The following is a 21,060-nucleotide window of genomic DNA, read 5'->3' on the forward strand; positions in this document are numbered from 1 at the left end:
CTGGCCTCTCTGTCGGTCAGTCTCCCTTTCCTCTTCTTCTGTTCCTCCGACATTGGGTTTCTCTGTCTCTTTTTAGTCGGCTGATCTATGATGAATGTAACAATCCCTTAGTTACTTGTGATTATATTGAGTCGTTTCCGTGTTTGGGGGTCTGTCCCGTAAAGCAATTTGTTACTTCGCGAGACCCGAGACTCCCGCGAGAGTGGGCGGCGGGTCGCCGGCAGAAACATATTCCCTTTCTCCGCCAAGATGCGCAAGGGGGAGTCGAAACAACGAACAATCGAACAAAAATGTATAATAGAACCATCGCAATGACTCTTAGCCTGTTATATTAAGGTAAATCAAGCCAAAAAAGTTGCATAGTTCCCCCTTCACTCGTGTCTGGTCTCTTTTCTGGTCCATTCATCTTTTGTTCCACCGACAGTCGCCTCTTGGGTCCCTTATCAGTCGATTGATCCATGATGAATGTAACAATTGCCTCGCAACTGGCTGTTTATATCTAGCCGGTGCCATGTTTGGGGGTGTGTCTGTGCCGTAAAGCATTTTCAAAACTACAATCCAACTACATTTTCGAGGCGCGATTGGATACTTCCGCTGCGTCACATCCGGATTGTATCGGTCCGAACCTCCATGGTCCGAACAGAGCAAGTTGCATATGCGCTTTTTCCTTGGAGAGGCGACATGGGGCAATGACACACCCACCAAACGACCCAGAAATGGTTGCAGAACCATCAGAATAACTCTCAACCTGCATAATTAATGTAATTTTGGCAAAAAAAGTTGCATAGTGGGCCTTTAACATGGATTTAAAAACTGGATTACTATTTTTAACTGACGGGACTTTCTACAGCCCTAGGGGCCAGATTGAATGAGACTGGTTGGGCCAAGTAGTAGTATTCGTAGCTGAAATAGTAGTAGTAGCTGAAGGAGTAGTTGTAGCTGAAGTAGTATTCGTAGCTGAAGTAGTAGTAGCTTTAGTAGTAGCTGAAGTAGTTGAAGTAGCTGAAGTAGTAGTAGTAGTAGTAAGGGAAGAAGTAGTATTGGTAGGAGTAGTAGTAGTAGTAGTAGGCAGTAGAAATGTTGAATAGCTTTAATCAAGTGAGAGATTTGAACCGAGTTCAAAATGTTAAAATCAAATTGGAATAAAGCTGTGTGTGTGTGTGTGCGCCTTCAATAGAATAGCGAGCCGGTGCGTGATTAAAAGTAGCCTGATTGGGCGATTTTTTCCACCCTATCTGGCAATACTGCCTGAACGTCCTCAACGATGTCTTAAGAAGTAGAAGTGTCAGAATGGGCAGACATCTTCAATGAAAACAACTGAAAAGGGCGATATGAAACTAAAACTGATTCTGAAAAAAAGAGTAAATGATAGACATGTTTTTATCGTTTAGATATTATTGAAGATACAACTGTGTCGATTTGTTAAATGGTTTGAACGAGATAAACGGTTGGAAATGTATTTAGTTACGTAGTTACGTTACCCTAACCCTTAAAGGTCCCATGACATGCTATTTTATGTATTCTTTCATATAGGCATTAGTGGGCAACTAACACAGTATTCAAAGACGTTCCCTAAATTCAGCCGTGGTGCAGAGTTACAGCCACTCCGAGCCAGTCGCACATTGAGCTTCCCCCAAATGCGCTGTTTCGGTGGGCGTGTCAAGGAGGAGGGTGGGGGTGTGTCCCTGAGCAGCTTGCAGCCACGGTACCATGTGCTCTGTTTACAGTGGATGTATCACAATGGCGAGGCGCACACAGCCTTTAGCCGTGTTCTGTAAATATTCTAGAACACACAGGAGTCCTGGAGCTCTATATCTAAATATTATCATATAGCCTACACATATCTATATCATAAAATATATATTATCACGGCCAAAAGCTGTGTGAGCCGATATTATGAATCTCAAACGACCGCGTTGGGTTCTCCGACGTTCCTGGTTCTTCAACGTCCACATCAATGTGAATACACACACTGTAACGCAAGTGTTTCTTGTCGGTTCTTTGACGTGTCTTGTATTTCCACAACGAGACTGTTGTGGGGGTTATCTGAGCCATGGTTGAGAAGGAATTGGGGGAAAGGAACTTTGGTTTGACTCGCTGAAGTACATGAACTGCGACATGCCGCGAGGCACCATCGCCCGGCAGCGGGCAGGCGGCAGCAGGCAGCGCGCGGTTCAGTCGACTTCAGGTTGATGTGAAAGTGGAAGAACCAGAGACGTCGCAGAACCCGACAAAGTCGTTTGTGATTCATAATATCGTCTGGATGCGCACACAATATGTTATATGATATAGATATCTATGTATTATATGATATTATTTAGATATAGAGCTCCAGGACTGTAACGCAAGTGTTGTACACTTCCTTGTTATTTGGATAACCGTTCTGCTGTTGGTGTGATGGCGCATAACACGTCGGACTCTCGTATCTGGTATTTCTACAACGAGACTCGTATTGGGCACGGGGGACGCTAACAGGCCAGTGGGGACTAGTGCTCACCAGCGGCCAGGAAAAGGGGATACAAAGCAGATAGAGGAAAAACAGTCACTTCTGGCTTTCATGGTAGATGTGGTGTGGGCAGCAAGAAATATAACCAAAAGGTCTGATGCTATTAAAATTGTGGTGGAGGTGGCCGAAAGGTTTCTTGAGGAGGTAGAAATGGGCCCAGAGGAGTTACACACATTCATGAGGCAGAAGCTTGAGGTGCAGGAGAGAGGGAGGGAGAGAGAAGGGAGGGGCAAAGGCAGGAGTGAGGGAAATGGTAAAGAAGGGGAAATGGACATGACTGAATATGAGGATACTTAATCTGTTGATGTTTTATTTAATGCAATGGAACGCCTAATCGCAAATGGCCAAGAGTTTAAAAGATTTGTGGATGTTTTTAATGGAGAGTATAAACCAGCTTTACTGTGTATCCAGGAAACTTGTCTTAAACCTTGTTTGGACTTTGTCGTGCCAGGGTATGAAAGTATTAGACAGGACCGAAGTGGGAAAGCAGGAGGAGGGTGTGCAACGTTTGTAAGGTCTGATGTGAAGTACCAGAGGGTGCAAATTTAGTCTTCTCTAGAGTGTGTGGTGGTAAAGGCGTGGGAAAATAATAAGTGGGTAAATATAGTTAACTTTTATAATCCCTGCTTGCCAGTCGACATAATCGATTTGGCGGAGATTATGGAACAGATAGGGGCACCGATTATTTGGCTAGGTGACTTTAATGCACATAATCCTTTGTGGGGAAGCAGAATGAAAGATACAAATGGGAGCACAGTGGAGGATTTTATGGACAAACATGGGTTAGTATGTATGAATGATGGCAGGCCAACTAGGTTTGAAATTAAGACAGGGGTAGGTTCATGCATAGATTTAGCACTAGCATCCAGTGAATACGCAAGAGTAGGAGAATGGGACAATATGAATAGGTACTCAATGGGTAGTGATCACTTTCCAATACTTTCGAAGTTGGGGAAAACTTTGTCAACTGATGATCAGACTAGACCAACATATTTTAACTATGGGAAGGCAGACTGGGAGAAGTTCTCTAGTAAATGTGATAGTGGCCTTGACAGTGTGAATGGAGAGGGAACAATAGATGAGTGGAACAATAGTTTATGTGCAATGATATTAAGTAGTGCATATGAGTGCATCCCTTTAAAGAAAAACCCTAAAACTAGAGTAAGTGTGCCATGGTGGAATAGGGCTTGTGATAAAGCAGTGAGGGATAGAAACTGTGCATATAGGCTATTGAGAAGGTGCCCAACAGGGAATAATGCAAGAGAGTACAAAAGGCTGAGGGCTAAGGCAAGAAGAGTAATTAAGGTTACAAAAAAAAGAGTGTTGGAGAGGATATTGTGGAAAATTGGGCGTGGATACATCAGTTGGAGACATATGGGCAGCAGTACATCGTATGTCAGGAGTGGTAAGGAAAAGGAGAATGCCAGTATTGGAGGAAAAGGGAGTTATAGCAAAGAGTGATATAGAGAAAGCAGAAATGTGTGAAAGTAAGTTTAAGGATGTACATAGGGGAGCAAGCATTGGGGAGGAAGGTATTAGAAAGAGGAATGAGACGCTAAGACAACATATTTTTAAACTTGGGGTGAATGACGATAATGCTGATTGTGTTCATTTGTACTTTTCAATTGAAGAGCTGCGCAGAGCCATAAATAAAGGGGGGAAAACAGCACCAGGGAAGGATGGCATAAGCTATGAGATATTTAAAAGAATAGGTGATCCAGTGGTGGAAGAAATGTAAGCACTTATGAATACTGTTTGGAAGGAAGGAAGGCTTCCATTAGCCTGGAAGCAGGCAGTGGTGGTCCCAATTTTAAAGCCAGGGAAAGAAGCAGAGCATCCAGGGTAATATAGACCCATTGCACTAACAGCAGTGATGTGTAAAATAATGGAAAGAATGGTGACGGATAGGTTAGTATACAAACTGGAGAAGGAGGGGTGGTTCAGACTAATGCAAAGTGGGCTTCGCAGAGGAAGAAGTACCATGGATTCTGTGATCTCCCTGGATTCGGATGTAAAGAAAGCCATGGTTAATAAAGAGGGAGTAGTTGAAGTGTTTTTGGATATTGAAAAGGCTTATGACATGTTGTGGAAGGAGGGGCTCATCATTAAGCTGTACGATGCAGGGATTCGAGGGCGTATGCTGAACTGGGTACAGGACTTTTTAAAGAACAGGGTAATTCAGGTTAGGGTAGGGGAGGCGATGGCGAATGGCACATGCGTTGAGAATGGAACAGCACAAGGAAGTGTAATAAGTCAGGTTTTATTTAATGTAATGGTGAATGACATTTTTAAAGACATTGGATCAGGGTTTGGTTTCTCATTGTTTGCAGACGACGGAACATTGTGGAAAAGAGGTAGGAACATCAAACACATAACAGAGAAAATACAGGAGGCATTAAATAAAATAATGGACTGGGGAAGCAGGGATTTAAGATATCAACGGAAAAAACAAAATATGTTGTATTTGGCAATAAGAAAACTGTGTCAAGGTTTATTAATGTATGGGCAAGCAGTAGAGAGGGTAAAAGAGTTTAAATTATTGGGAGTAGTTTGTGATGAAAGATTAACTTTTAAAAAGCATGTAGATAGCATTGTGAGCAAGTGTGAAAAAGTTATAAATGTCATGCGGTCCCTATCAGGAAGTTTGTGGGGTGCTGGCCAGGATACACAGATAATGATTTACAGGGCAATGGTCAGATCGAGGATAGATTATGGGTGTTTGTGTGGCAGCAAAATCAATTCTCAAGAGACTTGATGTAGTGCAGGCAAAGGCACTGAGAGTTGTCTGTGGGGCCATCCGTTCCACCCCAATCGCAGCTTTGCGATAGAGATGGGGGGACCCCATCGGGTATCAGAAGGTCTACGCTGGCAATGCAGTATATCTGTAAATTAAGGGGACATCAAGGGGAGAATGCGGGGCATCTGGCTTTGGAAGGTGCATGGGAGTGGGGAGGAGCAAGAGTGAAAAGGGAGTGTTTCATTTTTAAATGAGGTGATGGGGAGGATGGAGTTTGGGGAGGAGGGGGTGGCCCCTATAGTTCACTGGCAAGCAATACCACCATGGATTCTACCAGTGCCAGAGATAGATCTGAGTGTTTTGGCGTATGAGAGAACTGCAACATTTGGGGGCATTGTAAGGGAAAGGTTAAATAACCCTTGGGGGCAGTACATTCAAATTTAAACTGATGGGGCCCAAGACCCAAGAACTGGGAAGTCTGGGTTTGCTTTTTGCACCCCTGATTTGGATGTGAGCAGGTATAAGCGACTGTCTGAGGGGGTTTCAGTTTATACCACAGAGCTGCTTGCAATAACCTGGGCTATGCAGTGGGTGGAGGAGGTGAGGCCCAGTGGTGATATGCTCTGACTCTGCATCAGTGCTGATGACCTTGAAGGAGGGAGGGCTTGGAGCCAGGTCGGACCTCATGGTGGAGCTTCTTACCCTGATGTACAGGATTGAGCAGGCGGGAGAGTTAGTGGGGTTCTTGTGGGTCCCAGCCCATGTGGGGATAGAGGGGAATGAGCTAGCTGATGGAGCAGCGAAAAGGACTTTAAGAAGGGAAAAGGTGGACGTAAAAGTGAGGCTGGGGTTAACTGAGTGTAGGTCAATCATAAAGAGGAACATCATGGCTGTGTGGCAGGAGGAGTGGGATCGGGAAAAGAAGGGGAGGCATTATTACAGCTTGCAGAAGTCAGTCACAAGGAGCCAGTGTTTTCTGGGAAAAGAAAGGAGGCATACAGTCATGATGACCAGACTGCGGTTGGGGCATTACGGACTAGCATGGGTTTACACAAAATTGGGAAACATGAGGATGGACTGTGTGGGGAGTGTGGCAAAAACCAAACAGTGGAACATGTCCTTATGGAGTGTGCAGGACTCACTCTAGAGAGGGAACGGCTTTATGCAGGTGGGCACAACACCCGTTACTCTGAGGAGCACTGGTGTAGTCCAGGGTATACGCGGGTATACGGCGTATACCCACTTATTTTTCAGTAATCATTGCGTATACCCACTTCTAAATCCCCCCAGATGCGCACCAATCAGTAGTATCTGCAAGCCAAATTGCCCACTTTTTTGCGTTCACACCAAACGCGACGGGGCGACAAGATCCCATACAAGTGAATGTAGAGACGCGTATCGGGCGAATTTTTCGCGAGAGAACGACGGCGACAAGTTTTGATTTGTCGCGCCACACTTTTGCCGTGCACAGGGGAGCGCGTTTACGAGGATTTGTGCAGCGACAAATTCGCTCGAGTCGAAATATTTCAACTTTGACGCGAATTTCGCGTGATGACAGTCAATCAGCCTTCAACATTGTGGCCACTGAGTGACATATGTAACGTAACAGCCTATCAGCGTTCAACCGTCAAACTCAGTGCAGTGCAGTCCGGGGTGAACTGCAGCATGGAGGACAAAGTGATTGTTGCCGTTTGTGACTCCCGGAGCCTTATATATACTATATAACATAATATATTTGTATATATAATATCACGGCCAAAAGCTCTGTGCGCCACGACCCACGCTACTCTGCCTCTTATTGGCTAATACTCGCTGCCTTTTCTGATTCGATTGTTGAATAATTTGTATGATGATGTTCAATCATCATATGATATTTATATATATATTTATATATATATATATATATTAGAGCTGTCAGTTAAACGCGTTATTAACGGCGTTAACGCAAACCAAATTTAACGGCGTTAAAAAATTTATCACGCGATTAACGTAATTATTTTATTAAAAAAAAATAAAAATAAAAAAAAAGAAGCAGTAGCCTGACTGCTATGTTCAAATGACATTTGTTCAAAGCAGTCGTTTATTTGCACTATAGGCTCTTTTTTTGTATCGTCCTGTTTTGATCAGTATATGCCAATGTTGTTATCAATAGAAAATCATTTGCACAAGGCAAGCCGATGCACTTCATCATGTTGATAGAGAATTAAAATGAGAAGAATTATGGGACAAAAAAATCAAGGGATATTTAGCATAGAAAAAGAATTTGCGATTAATCGCGATTAATAATAGTTAACTATGACATTAATGCGATTAATCACGATTAAATATTTTAATCGCTTGACAGCTCTAATATATATCTAACGAGATGATTGATGTGGAAGAGAATGGTGAGCGTTTTTTTTAATCTATAGTGAAATATGAACAAGGATGCATTGTCAAATTCAGATCTGAAGTATTTTATTTGAATAAATGTTCAAAAAATTACTGAAACACCATGTTTGCCTTCATCTATGTTTTACATTCATGCAGGCTGCCTGTGTGACCAGTAATGCCTACAAACTGCTCCTGATCAAGTCATGTTAATTTTATAATAGTGGCCCACTCTGGCCCATGCTATGTGTTGCAAATCAGCTGTTCAAATACACAGTTTACAAAATAAATGACTGACTTGCCAAGTGAGAGAATAGGCGTCATTCCAGGAATAAGGAATAGTTCACTCAAAATGCACAGTTGTCTGTCACTAGTCTGTGGGCCAGTATTGGTTTAGTAATTTCATAATCCTTCCTCCCTGAGATCAAGCAGAAGAAATTATGTGACAATGAGCAAATACTATTGAAGGATTTTTAGGTGACTAAATAGAGTAGTCTCGCATGCAACTGTTTCTAAAACAGGGTGTTTTTCTGGGGTGCGTTAAAAAAGGGCAAACATTTAGAGTATACCCACTTCTCGAGGGACCACAACACCACTGCTGAGGAGCCTTCTGGGTCCCATCGAGGACCAGCGTGGGATTGTAAAAGCTGTGCTGGAATTTATGGCGGCCACTCGACAGATAAAAATGGACTGATTGCGGTTTGGAATTTTGTTTTTGTTTTTATTTTTTTATTTTTTGTCCTGTGGATGGCAGCAATGTGCCGCAAAGGCATACAGCCTGCCGGAAATTAAAGGAAGAAGAAGCCACAGTTGCGACGGCCAACGGCCACAGCCATATGGCCTAGTGTGAGTGCAGGCCAGAGAACAATGGGGCCATTTGAGCACGGTTAGGTGTGAAAACGGCCAACGGCCACGGCAAGATGGCCTAGTGTGAGTGCACCCTTAGTGAAGCAGCCTAGCCTTGGAGTTGGATAAGTTGGAGGGATTGTGTACCGGCGTGCGAGAGTGAGAGAGAGAGCACACCCGCCGTGGTGATGTCTGGCTTGTTGTGGGCTGCCTGTCAGCATCCGCCGGGTTGGACGATGTGCTTTGTGTATGTGTTCAATGTACATCTGTCTTTTCGTATTTGTGGTAGATTGATGGTTACATTTTAACACTATTTGAGACATTTTATAAATGATACACATATTTTGAGTGCTTTATGTACCCATTAATCAAAACTTTCGGTTAACTTGCATGCATGCCTTTAAACAGCTGAAGTACCAGAGGACTCCAATGTTAAAGAGATACTTCACAGGTGGGAATATGAAGGTTTTATGAATTAAATAATTCAATGTATTATAAATGTGAAAAGAAAATTGAAATCGGTTCATCCTAGCCTGAAAAAAGGCAGAAAGAGTGTTTTCATGGTCTCTCTGGCTCAAAGTAAGAAAACCTCCAACTACCACAGTGCATTGCGCTCGCGTGTGTGAATGCCGGCTGAATGAAAAGCGTAAAGCATTGCTGAAAATTAATAAATTTAAAATCAATTGATCTAAAGAATCTGAAAGTAGTAGTAGTAGTAGCTGAAGTAGTAGTAATAGCTGAAGTAGTAGTAGCTAAAGTGTAAGTAGTAGTAGCTGAATTTGCCGTATTTTCCGCACTATAAGGCGCACCGGATTATAAGGCACACCTTCATTGAATGGCCTATTTTAGAACTGTTTTCATAAATAGGGCGCACCGGATTATAAGGCGCATAGAATAGAAGATACTGCAGTCAAACGTTTGACTCGGGTGGCTTTATGTATCGACTAGACCGAGCTGTGCTAAAGGGAATGTCAACAAAAGAGTCAGATAAAGTCAAACTTAAAAGCGTTCTGACTCCCATGGTAACGATGTTCAAACGTTAAAGTGCATATTAACAATATATCTCCCAGCATTGTTCAGCTGTAAACACGTAAAAGAAACATAGTGTGATACCGCTAATTCAAACGTTAGTGCATAACTCAACATTGTTCAGTTAGGTATAACACGTAAAGCTCACTTTTTCAGTTCATTCCCTGTCCACGAATCCCTCGAATTCTTCTTCTTCAGTGTCCGAATTGAACAGTTGGACGAGTACGGCATCCAACCAGCCCGGCTCCCTCTCGTCATTATCCGAGTCAGTGTCGCTGCTGTTGCCTGGCAGTTCAGTGATTATTCCTGCCTTCGTGAAAGCTCGGACCACAGTTGAGACTGATATATCAGCCCAGGCATCCACAAACCATTGTCAAATAGTGGTGTAAGTCGCCCGGCCCTGTCTCCCCGACTTGGTGAACGTGTGTTCGCCTTATAAAGCCCCGTCCCCAAGAAGCCGATTTTTTGGTGAAACCGCACAAGTCTTGTGCGTTTCGGCCGACCGTCCAGACGGAGCCGGCGAATCCGGTGCCCGAACCCGCTTCATTTCTGAAAACAACTTCTGAGGTGGTTTCAAATCTATCCGGACCTATGCGGTTTCGTGTTAGGATTCGTGTGGACGCTTGAAACGCAAACGATTATGGCATTAGCCCCCCACCAGCTGGGGGACTTCAGAGTTGCGTTGAATTTTTTATTTATTATTTTATTTGTATTCTTTTTGTAGCTTTAAATAAAGCCCCTTGATAAATGTAATTACTAACTGTACATTAAAAAGTATTTCTGCTCAATTTAAAAGGTTGAATCTCCTCGTGACTGAATGTTTGTATACAGCGCGCAGGCTTGATGTGCTCCACTTTTTTCTGTGGAGAACCAGCGCCTTGAATATTTACTACAGCGTTACTACAGCTCAATGCGGTTTCGAAATGACTCCGTCTTTACGGAGATATCCCTGAACCGCATAAATCGAAATCGGATCGTTTTCGCCAATTTCGGCTCCGTGTGGACGGGGCCTAAAGTTTGTGTGTTCGCCATATATAAGGCGCTCCGGATTAAAAGGCGCACTGTCGTTTCAGAAAATTAAAGCCTTTTAAGTGCGCCTTATAGTGCGGAAAATACGGTAGTAGCAGCAGTAGCTGAATTAGTAGTAACTGAAGTTGTAGTAGTAGCTGAAGTAGTAGTAGTAGTTGAAGTAATTGTAGCTGTCAGCCACAACTACGTAGCTGAAGTATAAGTTGTAGTAGTTGAAGTAGTTGTAGTATTAGTAGCTGAAGTAGTAGTAGTAGAAGCTGAAGAAGGAGTAGTAATGGTAGAAGTAGTGGTAGGAGTAGTAGTAGTAGTAATGGTAGTAGTAGTGGTAGGAGTAGGCAGTAGAAATGTTGAATAGCTTTAATCAAGTGAGAGATTTGAACAGAGAAATCAAAATCTTAAAAGGAATTGGAATAAATGTGTGTGTGTGTGTGTGTGTGTGTGTGTCTTAAGAGAATAGCGGAGCCATTGCGTGTGTGTGCGTCTCTGTAAGAGAATGGCGGAGCCATTGCGTGAGTCTGTGTGTTTGTGTTTCTTTAAGAGAATGGCAGAGTTATGCGTGTTTGTGTGTGTGCCTGAACGTTCTCACGTTCTGGCGTCAACGGAAATCAAGGAGAGCAACTGAAAATTATGCCGGTTTGAAACTAATACTGTGATTCGGAAAAATGTATAAATGCTAGGGGTGTGACGATACACTCAGCTCACGAGACGAGACGAAACACGATATTCGGTTCACGAGAACGAGATTTTAAGAAAACTACAATGACAAAATATATGACTTGACCAACAGACCTTTATTTAACTGAGTTGCACATGCATTTTGAAATGTTTTATTATAACTTAACATTCATGAAATTGAAACTAAAACTAAAATTGATAAAAGTTGAAGTAAAATAAATTAAATTAAATAATTCTCTTTTTTTTCAAGTGCAAACAATATTATGTGCAAAATCAAATCAAAGTTCTACTCCATCAATACAGAGTGCAAATAGTGCAAACAGAGTCTGACCAAGTATGTCACTGACAACTTGGTATTGTCCGTGTCTTATCAGTCACTCTATTGCCATTCATAATTTCCGCCGGGTATCCAAAATGCTGCCAAACAAATCATTTAAAAGTGGCGGGGGCATCTTCGACGGTAATACGGGTATTTTCCGACGTCATTCTGGCTGCCTATGGCTGCTTCCCCTGCTTTCCCTCCTTCTCCTCCTCTTCTTTTCCTTCTCCTTCGTAAGGTTCTGGCGGCCTAGACGTAGCAAAGGCGCATTACTGCCCCTACAGGCCACAAATAGAAGTTTGGATAGCTCAGAAATCTCGCAAGACAGATTTTTAACGCGACGGGTAATATCGTTGAATTTAATCTCGCGAGATCTCGTGGCACGAGATCTCGTCACACCCCTAATAAATGCTATCGAAATTCCGTTTGGATAGTATTGAAGATATAAATGTGTAATTTTTTTAATGGTTTGAACGATTGTAAACTGACCGAGTTACGATGTCTTAATAATTTAAGTGTCAGAATGGGCAGACGACTTCAATGGACTTCACTGTAGAATATGACGGTTTGAAACTAAAACTGTGATTCCGAAGAAAGTTTAAATGATGTCGAAATTCCGTTTGATAGTATTGAAGATACAAGTGTGTCGATTTCTTATATGGTTTGAACGAAGGTAAACAGTTGAAAATTGATTGAGTTACTGTTAAACAGTTGAAGTACCTATGGTACTTCAACTTGAAGTACCTATGGTACTTCTTGAAGTACAACTGCATGGTACTTCTTGAAGTACAACTTGAAGTACCTATGGTACTTCAACTGAATAAGTACTTCAACTGCCGTCCTCCCATGGACTACCATGTTAAAAAAAGTGGTAAAAGCTGAATAGTTAAAAAAGATGAAAGAGCTGAAAAACGCTGATAGATAGCCATCATTTCATTAAAGAGCTTAACGTTTTAATAGTTGAATGGTTTCAGTAGCTGAAAGTATGGCGGAGGAGTTGAAGACCAAAAAACGTTGGGATAAGATTAATAAAGATTTCAATATCTAGAGTGTGAATGCTACAGCATTCACACTTATAAAGATTTCAATATTCAATACTGAAATCTTCATTGGTGTGATTGCTACAGTTTCACACTAATAAAGATTTCAATATCTAGAGTGTGAATGCTACAGCATTCATACTAATAATAAAGATTTAATTATCTAGAGTGTATACACTAATAATTAAGATTTCGAGTTCATGACACTCAACAAAAATTGCTGCGCCCGTAAAGAGATCCATTAGTGTGAATGCTGTAGCATTCACACTAAAAAGCTACGCCCGTAGAGAGATCTAATGCGTAGTGTGAATGCTGTAGCATTCACACTAATAAATCTCTTTACGGGCGCAGCTATTATGTATACTCTCAGAATTTTGACGGGGGCTGACCAAAAGGGGGCGTGCCTCCGTGAAATTCCGCAAGAAAGCTGGGAGATTTCCCCACTTGCAACTCGGAAGGCTGGTGTCCGAGGCATCTGGATTACACCAAGTATATGTAATGTGGACGTCCAGAAGCTTGTTCCTTCCAGGTCACCTGATTTGTCCTGCAGGTCCTCGAGTCGCTCTCCCCTCTCGATCACCTTGGAGATGTTCTCCTGCATGACGTCGATTACCTCGTCCACCTGGGACTGCACCCTGACACACACACACACACACACATACACACTTAGAAGAAGTAAACGGAAAGCCCTCATGAACGAATACCCCTTTCCAGGAACAACATGGACAGCAACAGGCAGCTTGGAAATCCGCCATTTGAGTTCACAACAACAGTTTTGATATAAAGACTGTGTGAAAGGCAGTGAGGAACTCCCAGTACAGACAGAGGCCCTTCCTGACCAAACGTTCAGGTCGAAACAGGGACTAACGGGAAGTGGAGGTGGATACACAATGACCTGCACATCACAGCCAGGGTTGCGCAACAGGCTAAAAACCTGGAACTCTCTAGTAAACACACAGAACTGCAGTTACGTAAGGCTTGTCCGCAGCAAAACAAGGTGTGATGCTGTTGCTAGGCTCTGCCCAGTCACAGAAGAGCAGAGCCGTGTTGGTCTGGTTTTGGTACTTACTGTTTGATTTTGTCCTTCTGGGGGCCAAATCTGGGGGCCGAAGGTCCTCTCCTATAACATAAGGGATTTAAGTCAAATAAATACATACATGGATTCAAACAATAGAGGATGATTGTTTATTTTAGTCCTGCTATTTACCATCTTTGTAGGCCTAATACCGCTGTTTCAACTTCAAACATTAAATAACATGTGACAAACATCATCTTCCATCATCATGGAAGATGATGTTTATCAGAAGAACATATCAAACTCACAGGAAAAAGTCTTCCTCTTCATCCGAGTCTTCCTCTAACAGGTTTCTCTGCAAAACGAAGATGGAAAAGTTTGACGGGTCTCCAAATCCTCTATTTATTTGTTTCAAACCATTAGATTACCCAATTGTCCTGCTGACACTTGTAGATAACTAAAGTATAGTGGATCCGTCATCACAGAAGGCGTTATTTAGAGCCCCAGTGAGCAATACTTCCAGAGCTCTGACTAGGAAAAGTTGGGAAGATCTGTTTAATTTCAATCACCATGCCAAGCTTTTTCTATGTGAACTGCCGTTTGCTCTTTCATGAGGAAAATAAACCCATCTCCAAAGATAAATACAGTTCATTTGTAAGTTAGACCATTATATTCCCAATACAAACGCTGGACAATACAGAGTAAATATACTGATGAAGCAAGGTATTGAACACCTGCTGGCATCCTTTCTGTCTTAAAAGGGAATCAAAAGCAAAGCTTCTGCTGCTTTGCTGCACGACTCCTCTAAGGACCACAGAACACTGTCTATATGGTCTGTGGTCCTTTTACCTCCCCCGTCTCCATGTGTGTGGATTGGCTTCAGTCTGTCTGTGTCATGTCTCAGAGGTGCGTGTGTTCGCGCGCGCGTGCGTGTGTGCGTGTGTAAAAAACAGGCCTCTCCAAGGATGAAAGGAATGAGAATAGAGAGAGAAAAAGGGGATGTCGATGGGTCTATCTCAGATAGAAGCACCCTGTAATCACAACCAGATCACAGCCTTTCATGCCTTCAGAAGGAGCATAAAAATACCAGCATTTGTTAAGCCATTGGGAGGTAGGCCTTTACCCTAATCTTTTGCATGTGGGGAGAGCCTGAACCCTTTTATTCATTATGGGTGAAAGTTTATCTTTCTAAACGTGATAGTAAATAGCAGAATATCACCTAATGTACTACAGATGAAGGCTATGTGGGGAACTTGGGAAGGATTGGGTTGTCTTGAGGTGGTTATGGAGCGTGTCTAGACGTCAAGGGGCCTCCATGTCCTCTTAGTTAAGAGTTGTATAGCGATGGAAACTAATAATAATAATAATAATATTTACTAATAACTACTTTAGTGCTTACCGGTTTATTGGCGTAACTTACAGCCTGCTTTGACAGAGATTCATGGGACTGCATTTGTGACCGTCCAGTCAACGTACTCAGGATTATTGTCAATTATTTCTTACATCGGGCGCAATACACTTTTGGACTAGGGTTGTCCAAAACCCTAATTCAAACAAGACCCACAAATGTTGTTTGCGTCGGTCAGAGCAGAACTCATTACGATTAAATCAACCATCAAATATCATTTCTTTAGCAACAGTGAGCCAGAGGGTTAACACTGCACATTGTAAGTAAACAAACCTCAGAATTTGAAGGCCCTGCACATGAGTGTGTTAACCTTTGTATGTGGGGTGCCATTCATATTCTAGTACCCAAATCTTCAAGAATATTCGCTTAACAAGAAGGAAAACTTCTAGTACATTGGATTGACCAATGCAACGTATGGTTCTATGACATAGTTACTGATTTAAGCATATTACCTACTGCTATTTTGGAGTGGTATTGATACATTTTAAAAACAATCCATCGATAGTAGGCTGATTAGGTACATTCACCACTTGGTGACTTGGCTGGTTAAACACTGGAATCAAACATTGGAAAGACGAAGACAAATAATTGAATCGATAAGAATCTTTAGTTAAAAAGGGTTGAAAAAAACTCAGGCACTAACTCCTATTCCCTCTCACTCCCACACTCTCTGAGAGAGGAATGGTAGCTATTACCCGAGATGAGGGAATGGAAAAGGGGCAATCAAGATGTGCAGGCTTGGGGAGATGGATTGTTTATTATGATTTGAATTTTGACTTCCCAACAACAGTAAACAGTACATTTAGAGAGCCAGATAAAGGCATGGCCAGACCGGAATTACGGGATGGGATGGGGGCTGAGTGTAAAGCGTATAACATACCAGAGCCGCAGCGACGTGGCTTAAGATTAGACAACTACAAAATGGGTTTCATTATAATGAATGATGAGGGCACTTTTACAGCCATGTCCTCAGAAACAGGAAAACTTCTGAGCTAAAGGATATAGCTTATGGATACTACGTTTAGTGAATTTAGTTACTGAGGAGACAAAATAATGACAATCAATTTAGGCCTCTTACTCATGGTTGTCTACAGGTATGAAGACATTTGGGATCAGACCCAGAACTGTTTCGGTCGGGGGTCACACCCTAGCTTTAATACCATCCTGACTAGGGATGGCATTTTAAGAAATTTCCTTGATCGATTGATAAAAATAACGATAAATTCTTGATTTAATCGTTATTTTTCTATAAGCTATATTAAAATTCCTGTTGGTAGAAAATACAGGATTAAGCATAATTTTCTCAATGAGGCCAATGCAGAATTTGTAAAAGCTGAACAATGCGCTCTTAAACACGGAAAACAATTCAAAAAGACAAAATCTGTAACACAGAATAAGAACTTAACGCCAACAATAATCATGCAAGCCAGTTTAAGTTAACAACTACTGGAAAATAATAATAAATGTAGGACTATGCGGCGCTCGTAAAAGCCGAACAATGAGCCTATGGCGCTCTTAAACGTTTGGAAACAATTCAAGAAGACAAAATCTTTATTCCAATTCCAATCAGAACCAAGAAACAGCCAAACAACGGCTTGGCTGTTCCGTTGTCACACTATGCAACACAATCTCCTTTTGATCTATCAAAATATCACGTGACATAGAAAATTCTTAACGATCAATAGCCGCGTTTTCATGGACACATCTGTTCAGAAAATGAACAGAAAATGATCAAGTATACGCCTCATTCGGAATACAATTAAGAAGAGGTGGTGTAGTCCGTTTTAATCGCCATGTATACACTTATTCCGAATAGATTGGAGTTTAACTTAGAGCAGCCGCAGTAGTTCGCAATTGGTCCACTGAGCTCCGCCTGTACTTTTAAGCACACCGAACTTCACCGCTGTCGAGGAAAGTGGATTTATTGCCTGATTCACGTCTTTGTTATCACTCCGTAAAAGTAGTCCGGTAAGCGTGTCCGGTTGCTAAGCGACGGAACATGGGTGTTTATTAATGACGTGTTTGCGTATCGTAGTGTCTGAACGTTAAAATACTTCTTAACTTAGAGAGATGGCAGCTGCAGTAGTTCGCAATTGGACCTTCGAGGATTCCTGGTCACTAAATTCCCGTAAGACCACTCTCTCCCACCAGTCTTGGCTGCGGACTCGCAACCAAATTCCTCTTGTTTGCGGCGGAGCTTAGGGTAAATATAAAGATCTGCCGAGAAATTGACGTTGCTGCGCTGTCCTCCTTCTTAATTGAAGGAGCAGGCAGAGAAAAGCTCTCTCCTGCTGTGCTTAGGAGGAGAAAAAAAATCAAATTTAAAATCCCAAATAGTGATAAGACATCCATTATGTCCCCGCCGGTCCAGAGATGTGTCAGGTGTACGCGACATGTACATGTGCCATGTATACAGTACATTCGGAACACATTTTTGGAACAGATCTATGCCGCATAGAAATCTATGCGGATCAGACGTGCCATGTAAACGCGGCTATTGATCAGGGGCCGTATTCACAAAGCATTTTATCTTACCGCTAGGAGTGCTCCTAACTCGCGCTAAAACATTTTACGTAGGAGTTTTTTCTTAAGTTATTCATAAAGCCGCTGAGACCTACTCTTACTAAGGATGAATCACTAAGAATGAACTAAGAGTGTCGCGCCGTTGCTATGGATTACGTCAATTCTCGTGCATGAGTTTAGAAGCGGTCAGTTCGGTGATTGGTTGTTCAGACGAACAACATGGAACAACAAGGAAATCGCCTACGCTAGAAAGGAATTCCTATCAAGTAGTTATAGTGCAGTTAGCAGAATACACACATGATGACAATTTTGTGCAGACCACGATAATGACGTTGTAGCCTGCACGTTCAAGAGAGAAAGCAAACAATAAAAATACGTAAAATTTAAAAGAAAAGAAATGTTGTGAACTACACAAGTGTTGACTGAATTGTGCCAAGGTGTTTACCTAAAATGTGTATTCAAAGTGAGCCCTAAATGCCAGTCCACTCGGCTCCACACGGCCAAATTCATTGTCATGTTGATCGCCATCATCATCATCATCATCATTGTCTAGCTGTGGAATATTCTTCCGCTTGCAGAGGTTGTGTAGAATGGCACCTACAGTGATGACTGTGCTTGCCCTCTCTGGGGTGAGGCGTATTTCGCAGTGGAGGACATGAAACCGACGTTTCATCTTCCCAATTCCTCTCTCCACAACATTTCCTGTATGTTTGTGTGCTCTAGCATATATGGAGGAAAACGGTAAACAATAATAAATATGGATTCAACAAATAAAAGGCGTCAAAGAGCCAATACGATGTGTTTTACGCATAGGACTAAGCGTAATCTGCGTAATCACTTACATGTTATACTTTAACTGTGCTCCCGGTTGTGGATTGAGGTAGGGTGTCTAGAGCCACGTCTTGCATGGATAGCCACTGTCACCCAGCAAGTGACACCCAACTGGTACGCTCTCCATTAAAATGCGGGAATCATGGGTAGCTGAAGCTCCATGCCACTTTGCAACAACATCCATTAGGCTATGTTAAAATATGCACTTTCTTCATATTGACGAACACGTCCTCGTCTTTTGATGGCGCAATTATTTTTATGTGCGTCCCGTCAATAGCACCGACCACTCCGGGCATACCTGCAATTGCCATGAAGTTGGCTTTTATCCTGCGTAATTGTTGAATGTCCAAAGGAAAGTTTATGGCACGCAATATTTTTAAATCGTCGGCATTGCAAAGTTGCATTTCCCCTGCTGCTAAATAACGTAGTGTGGCCAAACATTTTATTTCGGGACTAATCTGATTATTCCTGTTGGTCTGGGATTTTATTGCATCGCGCACTAACTCCACAACAAGTTTAATACCCTAACATTTCGTCTCGCAGCCATTTTACGATTCTTTGTGAATAGGTCTTACCGAGTTAGGAGTCCTCTTGAGGACTTTTAAGCTCTCCTAGACTTAGGTGCTACTTTTAGGCCTAAATACTTTGTGAATTGCTCTTAGTGAGTCCTAAATTTAAGAGTGACACGCCCATTACTTTTAGGAGTTACTCCTAAATTCGCCAGTTAGGACCTACTTTTAGCCCTAAGATCCTTTGTGAATACGGCCCCAGAACAGTATGGAACAGGGATTTCTATGTCGATGAAAGCCTAATTCAGGCATGGACCAGATGCAATCCAATAGTAAACCCTACTATACAGAAGGTGACCACAACTAACACCATTTGTGTCTCACCCTCTCGCTCCGGATGGATCCAGTGACCTCCTCATCGTTGAGGTGCCGTTTAAACTTGGGGGGCATGTTCTCGTCAAGCTGCTCCTCCCGTTCTGGCTCCCTCTGTAGGATAGGTAGAGAAGTGAGGCCTCAACAACAAACCAAGGGCTACTGTAAAGCACTCCCGTACCAGGACCAAGTGAGAACATTTCTTTATAACCAACTGTTTAGTAAATCCCCAGATGCATGGTGTAATGACAGTAGGCCTGTCCCCGACTAAGAATTTTGTCAGTACGTTGTAAGTGTGTTGTTTAACTATTGACATATTGTTGCATCAATTTAATCCTATTTATTACTAGGGATACAAAAACAAAAGTATTTTTTTATTTTGGTACTGAAAATAATTCTGCAAGTTTCCACCGACAGATCCAAGTCAGTTTTAATGTGCATTTTACACAGTCTATGTTCATTACACCCACACCAGCTTTTATTTACCTGCTTTATTTACCTGCTACAGTTATGCACATACCTATAAACAAATTTAGATGGGTATATGCGTTATATATGGGTACGCTATTCCCCACAATTCACTTCGACAAATAATTGGTAATTATACCATTGAATCCAGACTCAGTTTTTAGTCTCAGTTTCTAGCCGTCTTTTTTCTGGCACCACAGTTGGAAAACTGCGGTTCAGTGAACCAGCGGTCGAGAGGAACTCTTCTGAGTAACAGAGGAAACGAGACGCAAAGGACAGGTTTCTGTGTGTAGAGGCAGCATCAAAAGAGGAAGGAGAGAAAGAAGAATAGAAAGAATACGAAGAAGATCACGATGAAGGCGAGGAAGAAGAAGAGAAAGGAGAAGAAGACAAAGTTAATGTCGTTGTAAAGTAAACAACCATGCTACATTAATGTAGTGAGACATTATTCCAGTCCACGCTTGGAATAAGACCATTTTGGCTGCATTTGATAATCACTCTTGTAGAAGAATATGGGACCATACTTCCAGTTATACAACTGATTTAGCTGAATAAAAAAAAGAGTTATGCCTCGTCTTGTCCCAGCAGACGCTACCACCTCAACCCACTTTTCCTGTCGGATAATTGATTACCAGGCGATCAAGAGTGGTGTCATATTGACCACCTGAGCCAAAAAGCAGACTGTTAGCTCTCCGACACTACGGTGTATCCATCCTATCTAATACATTAAGTATAGCTGTACACTACCGATATGTTCTTTAAACGATTTGAGCCCACAGCAAGTGTAGTCTAGCTATTACCATTAGCAACCCTAGCTAAGCTAGGAATGCTAGCTAGCCACATGACCCAGCGCTATGTCTACCGCTTTCTTTTGATGACTTACTGATAAATACGTCCTGTTCTGGGTTCCAAATGGCTGAAAGACTGTATTATGATCAATGCATGTTAGATGGTTAGCGAGTCTGTGCTGTAGATCAGGAGAGCTAACGCCAGCTAGCTAGCCGCTCTCTGGGTCTTTCCTCTGACGTCACCGGAACAGCTGGAGGAGAGACATCTGTTTGGACCGTCCAAAGTCCAAACCAAGCCCCCAGGAACGGGGACTCTCTAAATCGACGCCACTTCGACCTGGGCGGGACTTTACGTCCTACGTCACTCGCTATGGGTGTGCATGTGTGCGCATAGCCGTCACTCGCGATGGGTGTGCATGTGAGAAAGGTTTTGGCTTTAGTGTCTATGGGTTGGTAATAACGGTTCTGATGATTTTTCTGATGGAAAAGTGGTCTTTTATTTCCATAATCTTTGTTCAGTGAACGCATAAACCCGTTTGTTAGTTAGCAGTTAAACAAAATGCGATCTCTTTGTTTACAGTTACCAACGACCAAC

The 21,060-nt window shown here is 42.3% G+C and overlaps 1 protein-coding gene across 3 annotated transcripts in view; it reads right to left on the minus strand.

Annotated features, from left to right (window-relative positions):
- The window catches only part of vamp4 (vesicle-associated membrane protein 4), a 31,785-nt gene extending 10,975 nt beyond the window's left edge, over positions 1-20,810 (minus strand). The window contains exons 1-7 of one of the 3 annotated variants that reach the window (XM_030372249.1): positions 20,561-20,810; positions 19,817-19,960; positions 19,222-19,323; positions 13,875-13,921; positions 13,621-13,671; positions 13,086-13,186; positions 11,290-11,760 (exon numbers count right to left, since the gene is read on the minus strand). In XM_030372249.1, coding sequence (XP_030228109.1) covers positions 11,675-11,760; positions 13,086-13,186; positions 13,621-13,671; positions 13,875-13,921; positions 19,222-19,323; positions 19,817-19,819 — 390 coding nt within the window. In that variant the 5' untranslated portion in view covers positions 19,820-19,960; positions 20,561-20,810 and the 3' untranslated portion in view covers positions 11,290-11,674. Of the gene's footprint in view, positions 1-11,289; positions 11,761-13,085; positions 13,187-13,620; positions 13,672-13,874; positions 13,922-19,221; positions 19,324-19,816; positions 19,961-20,560 lie in introns of those variants that run through there. The other 2 variants (XM_030372247.1, XM_030372248.1) reach the window with 2 other exon arrangements.
- Between the last annotated feature and the right edge of the window lie 250 nt (positions 20,811-21,060).

This window comes from Gadus morhua, chromosome 12, assembly GCF_902167405.1.
Source record: "Gadus morhua chromosome 12, gadMor3.0, whole genome shotgun sequence".
NCBI classification, from domain to species: domain Eukaryota; kingdom Metazoa; phylum Chordata; class Actinopteri; order Gadiformes; family Gadidae; genus Gadus; species Gadus morhua.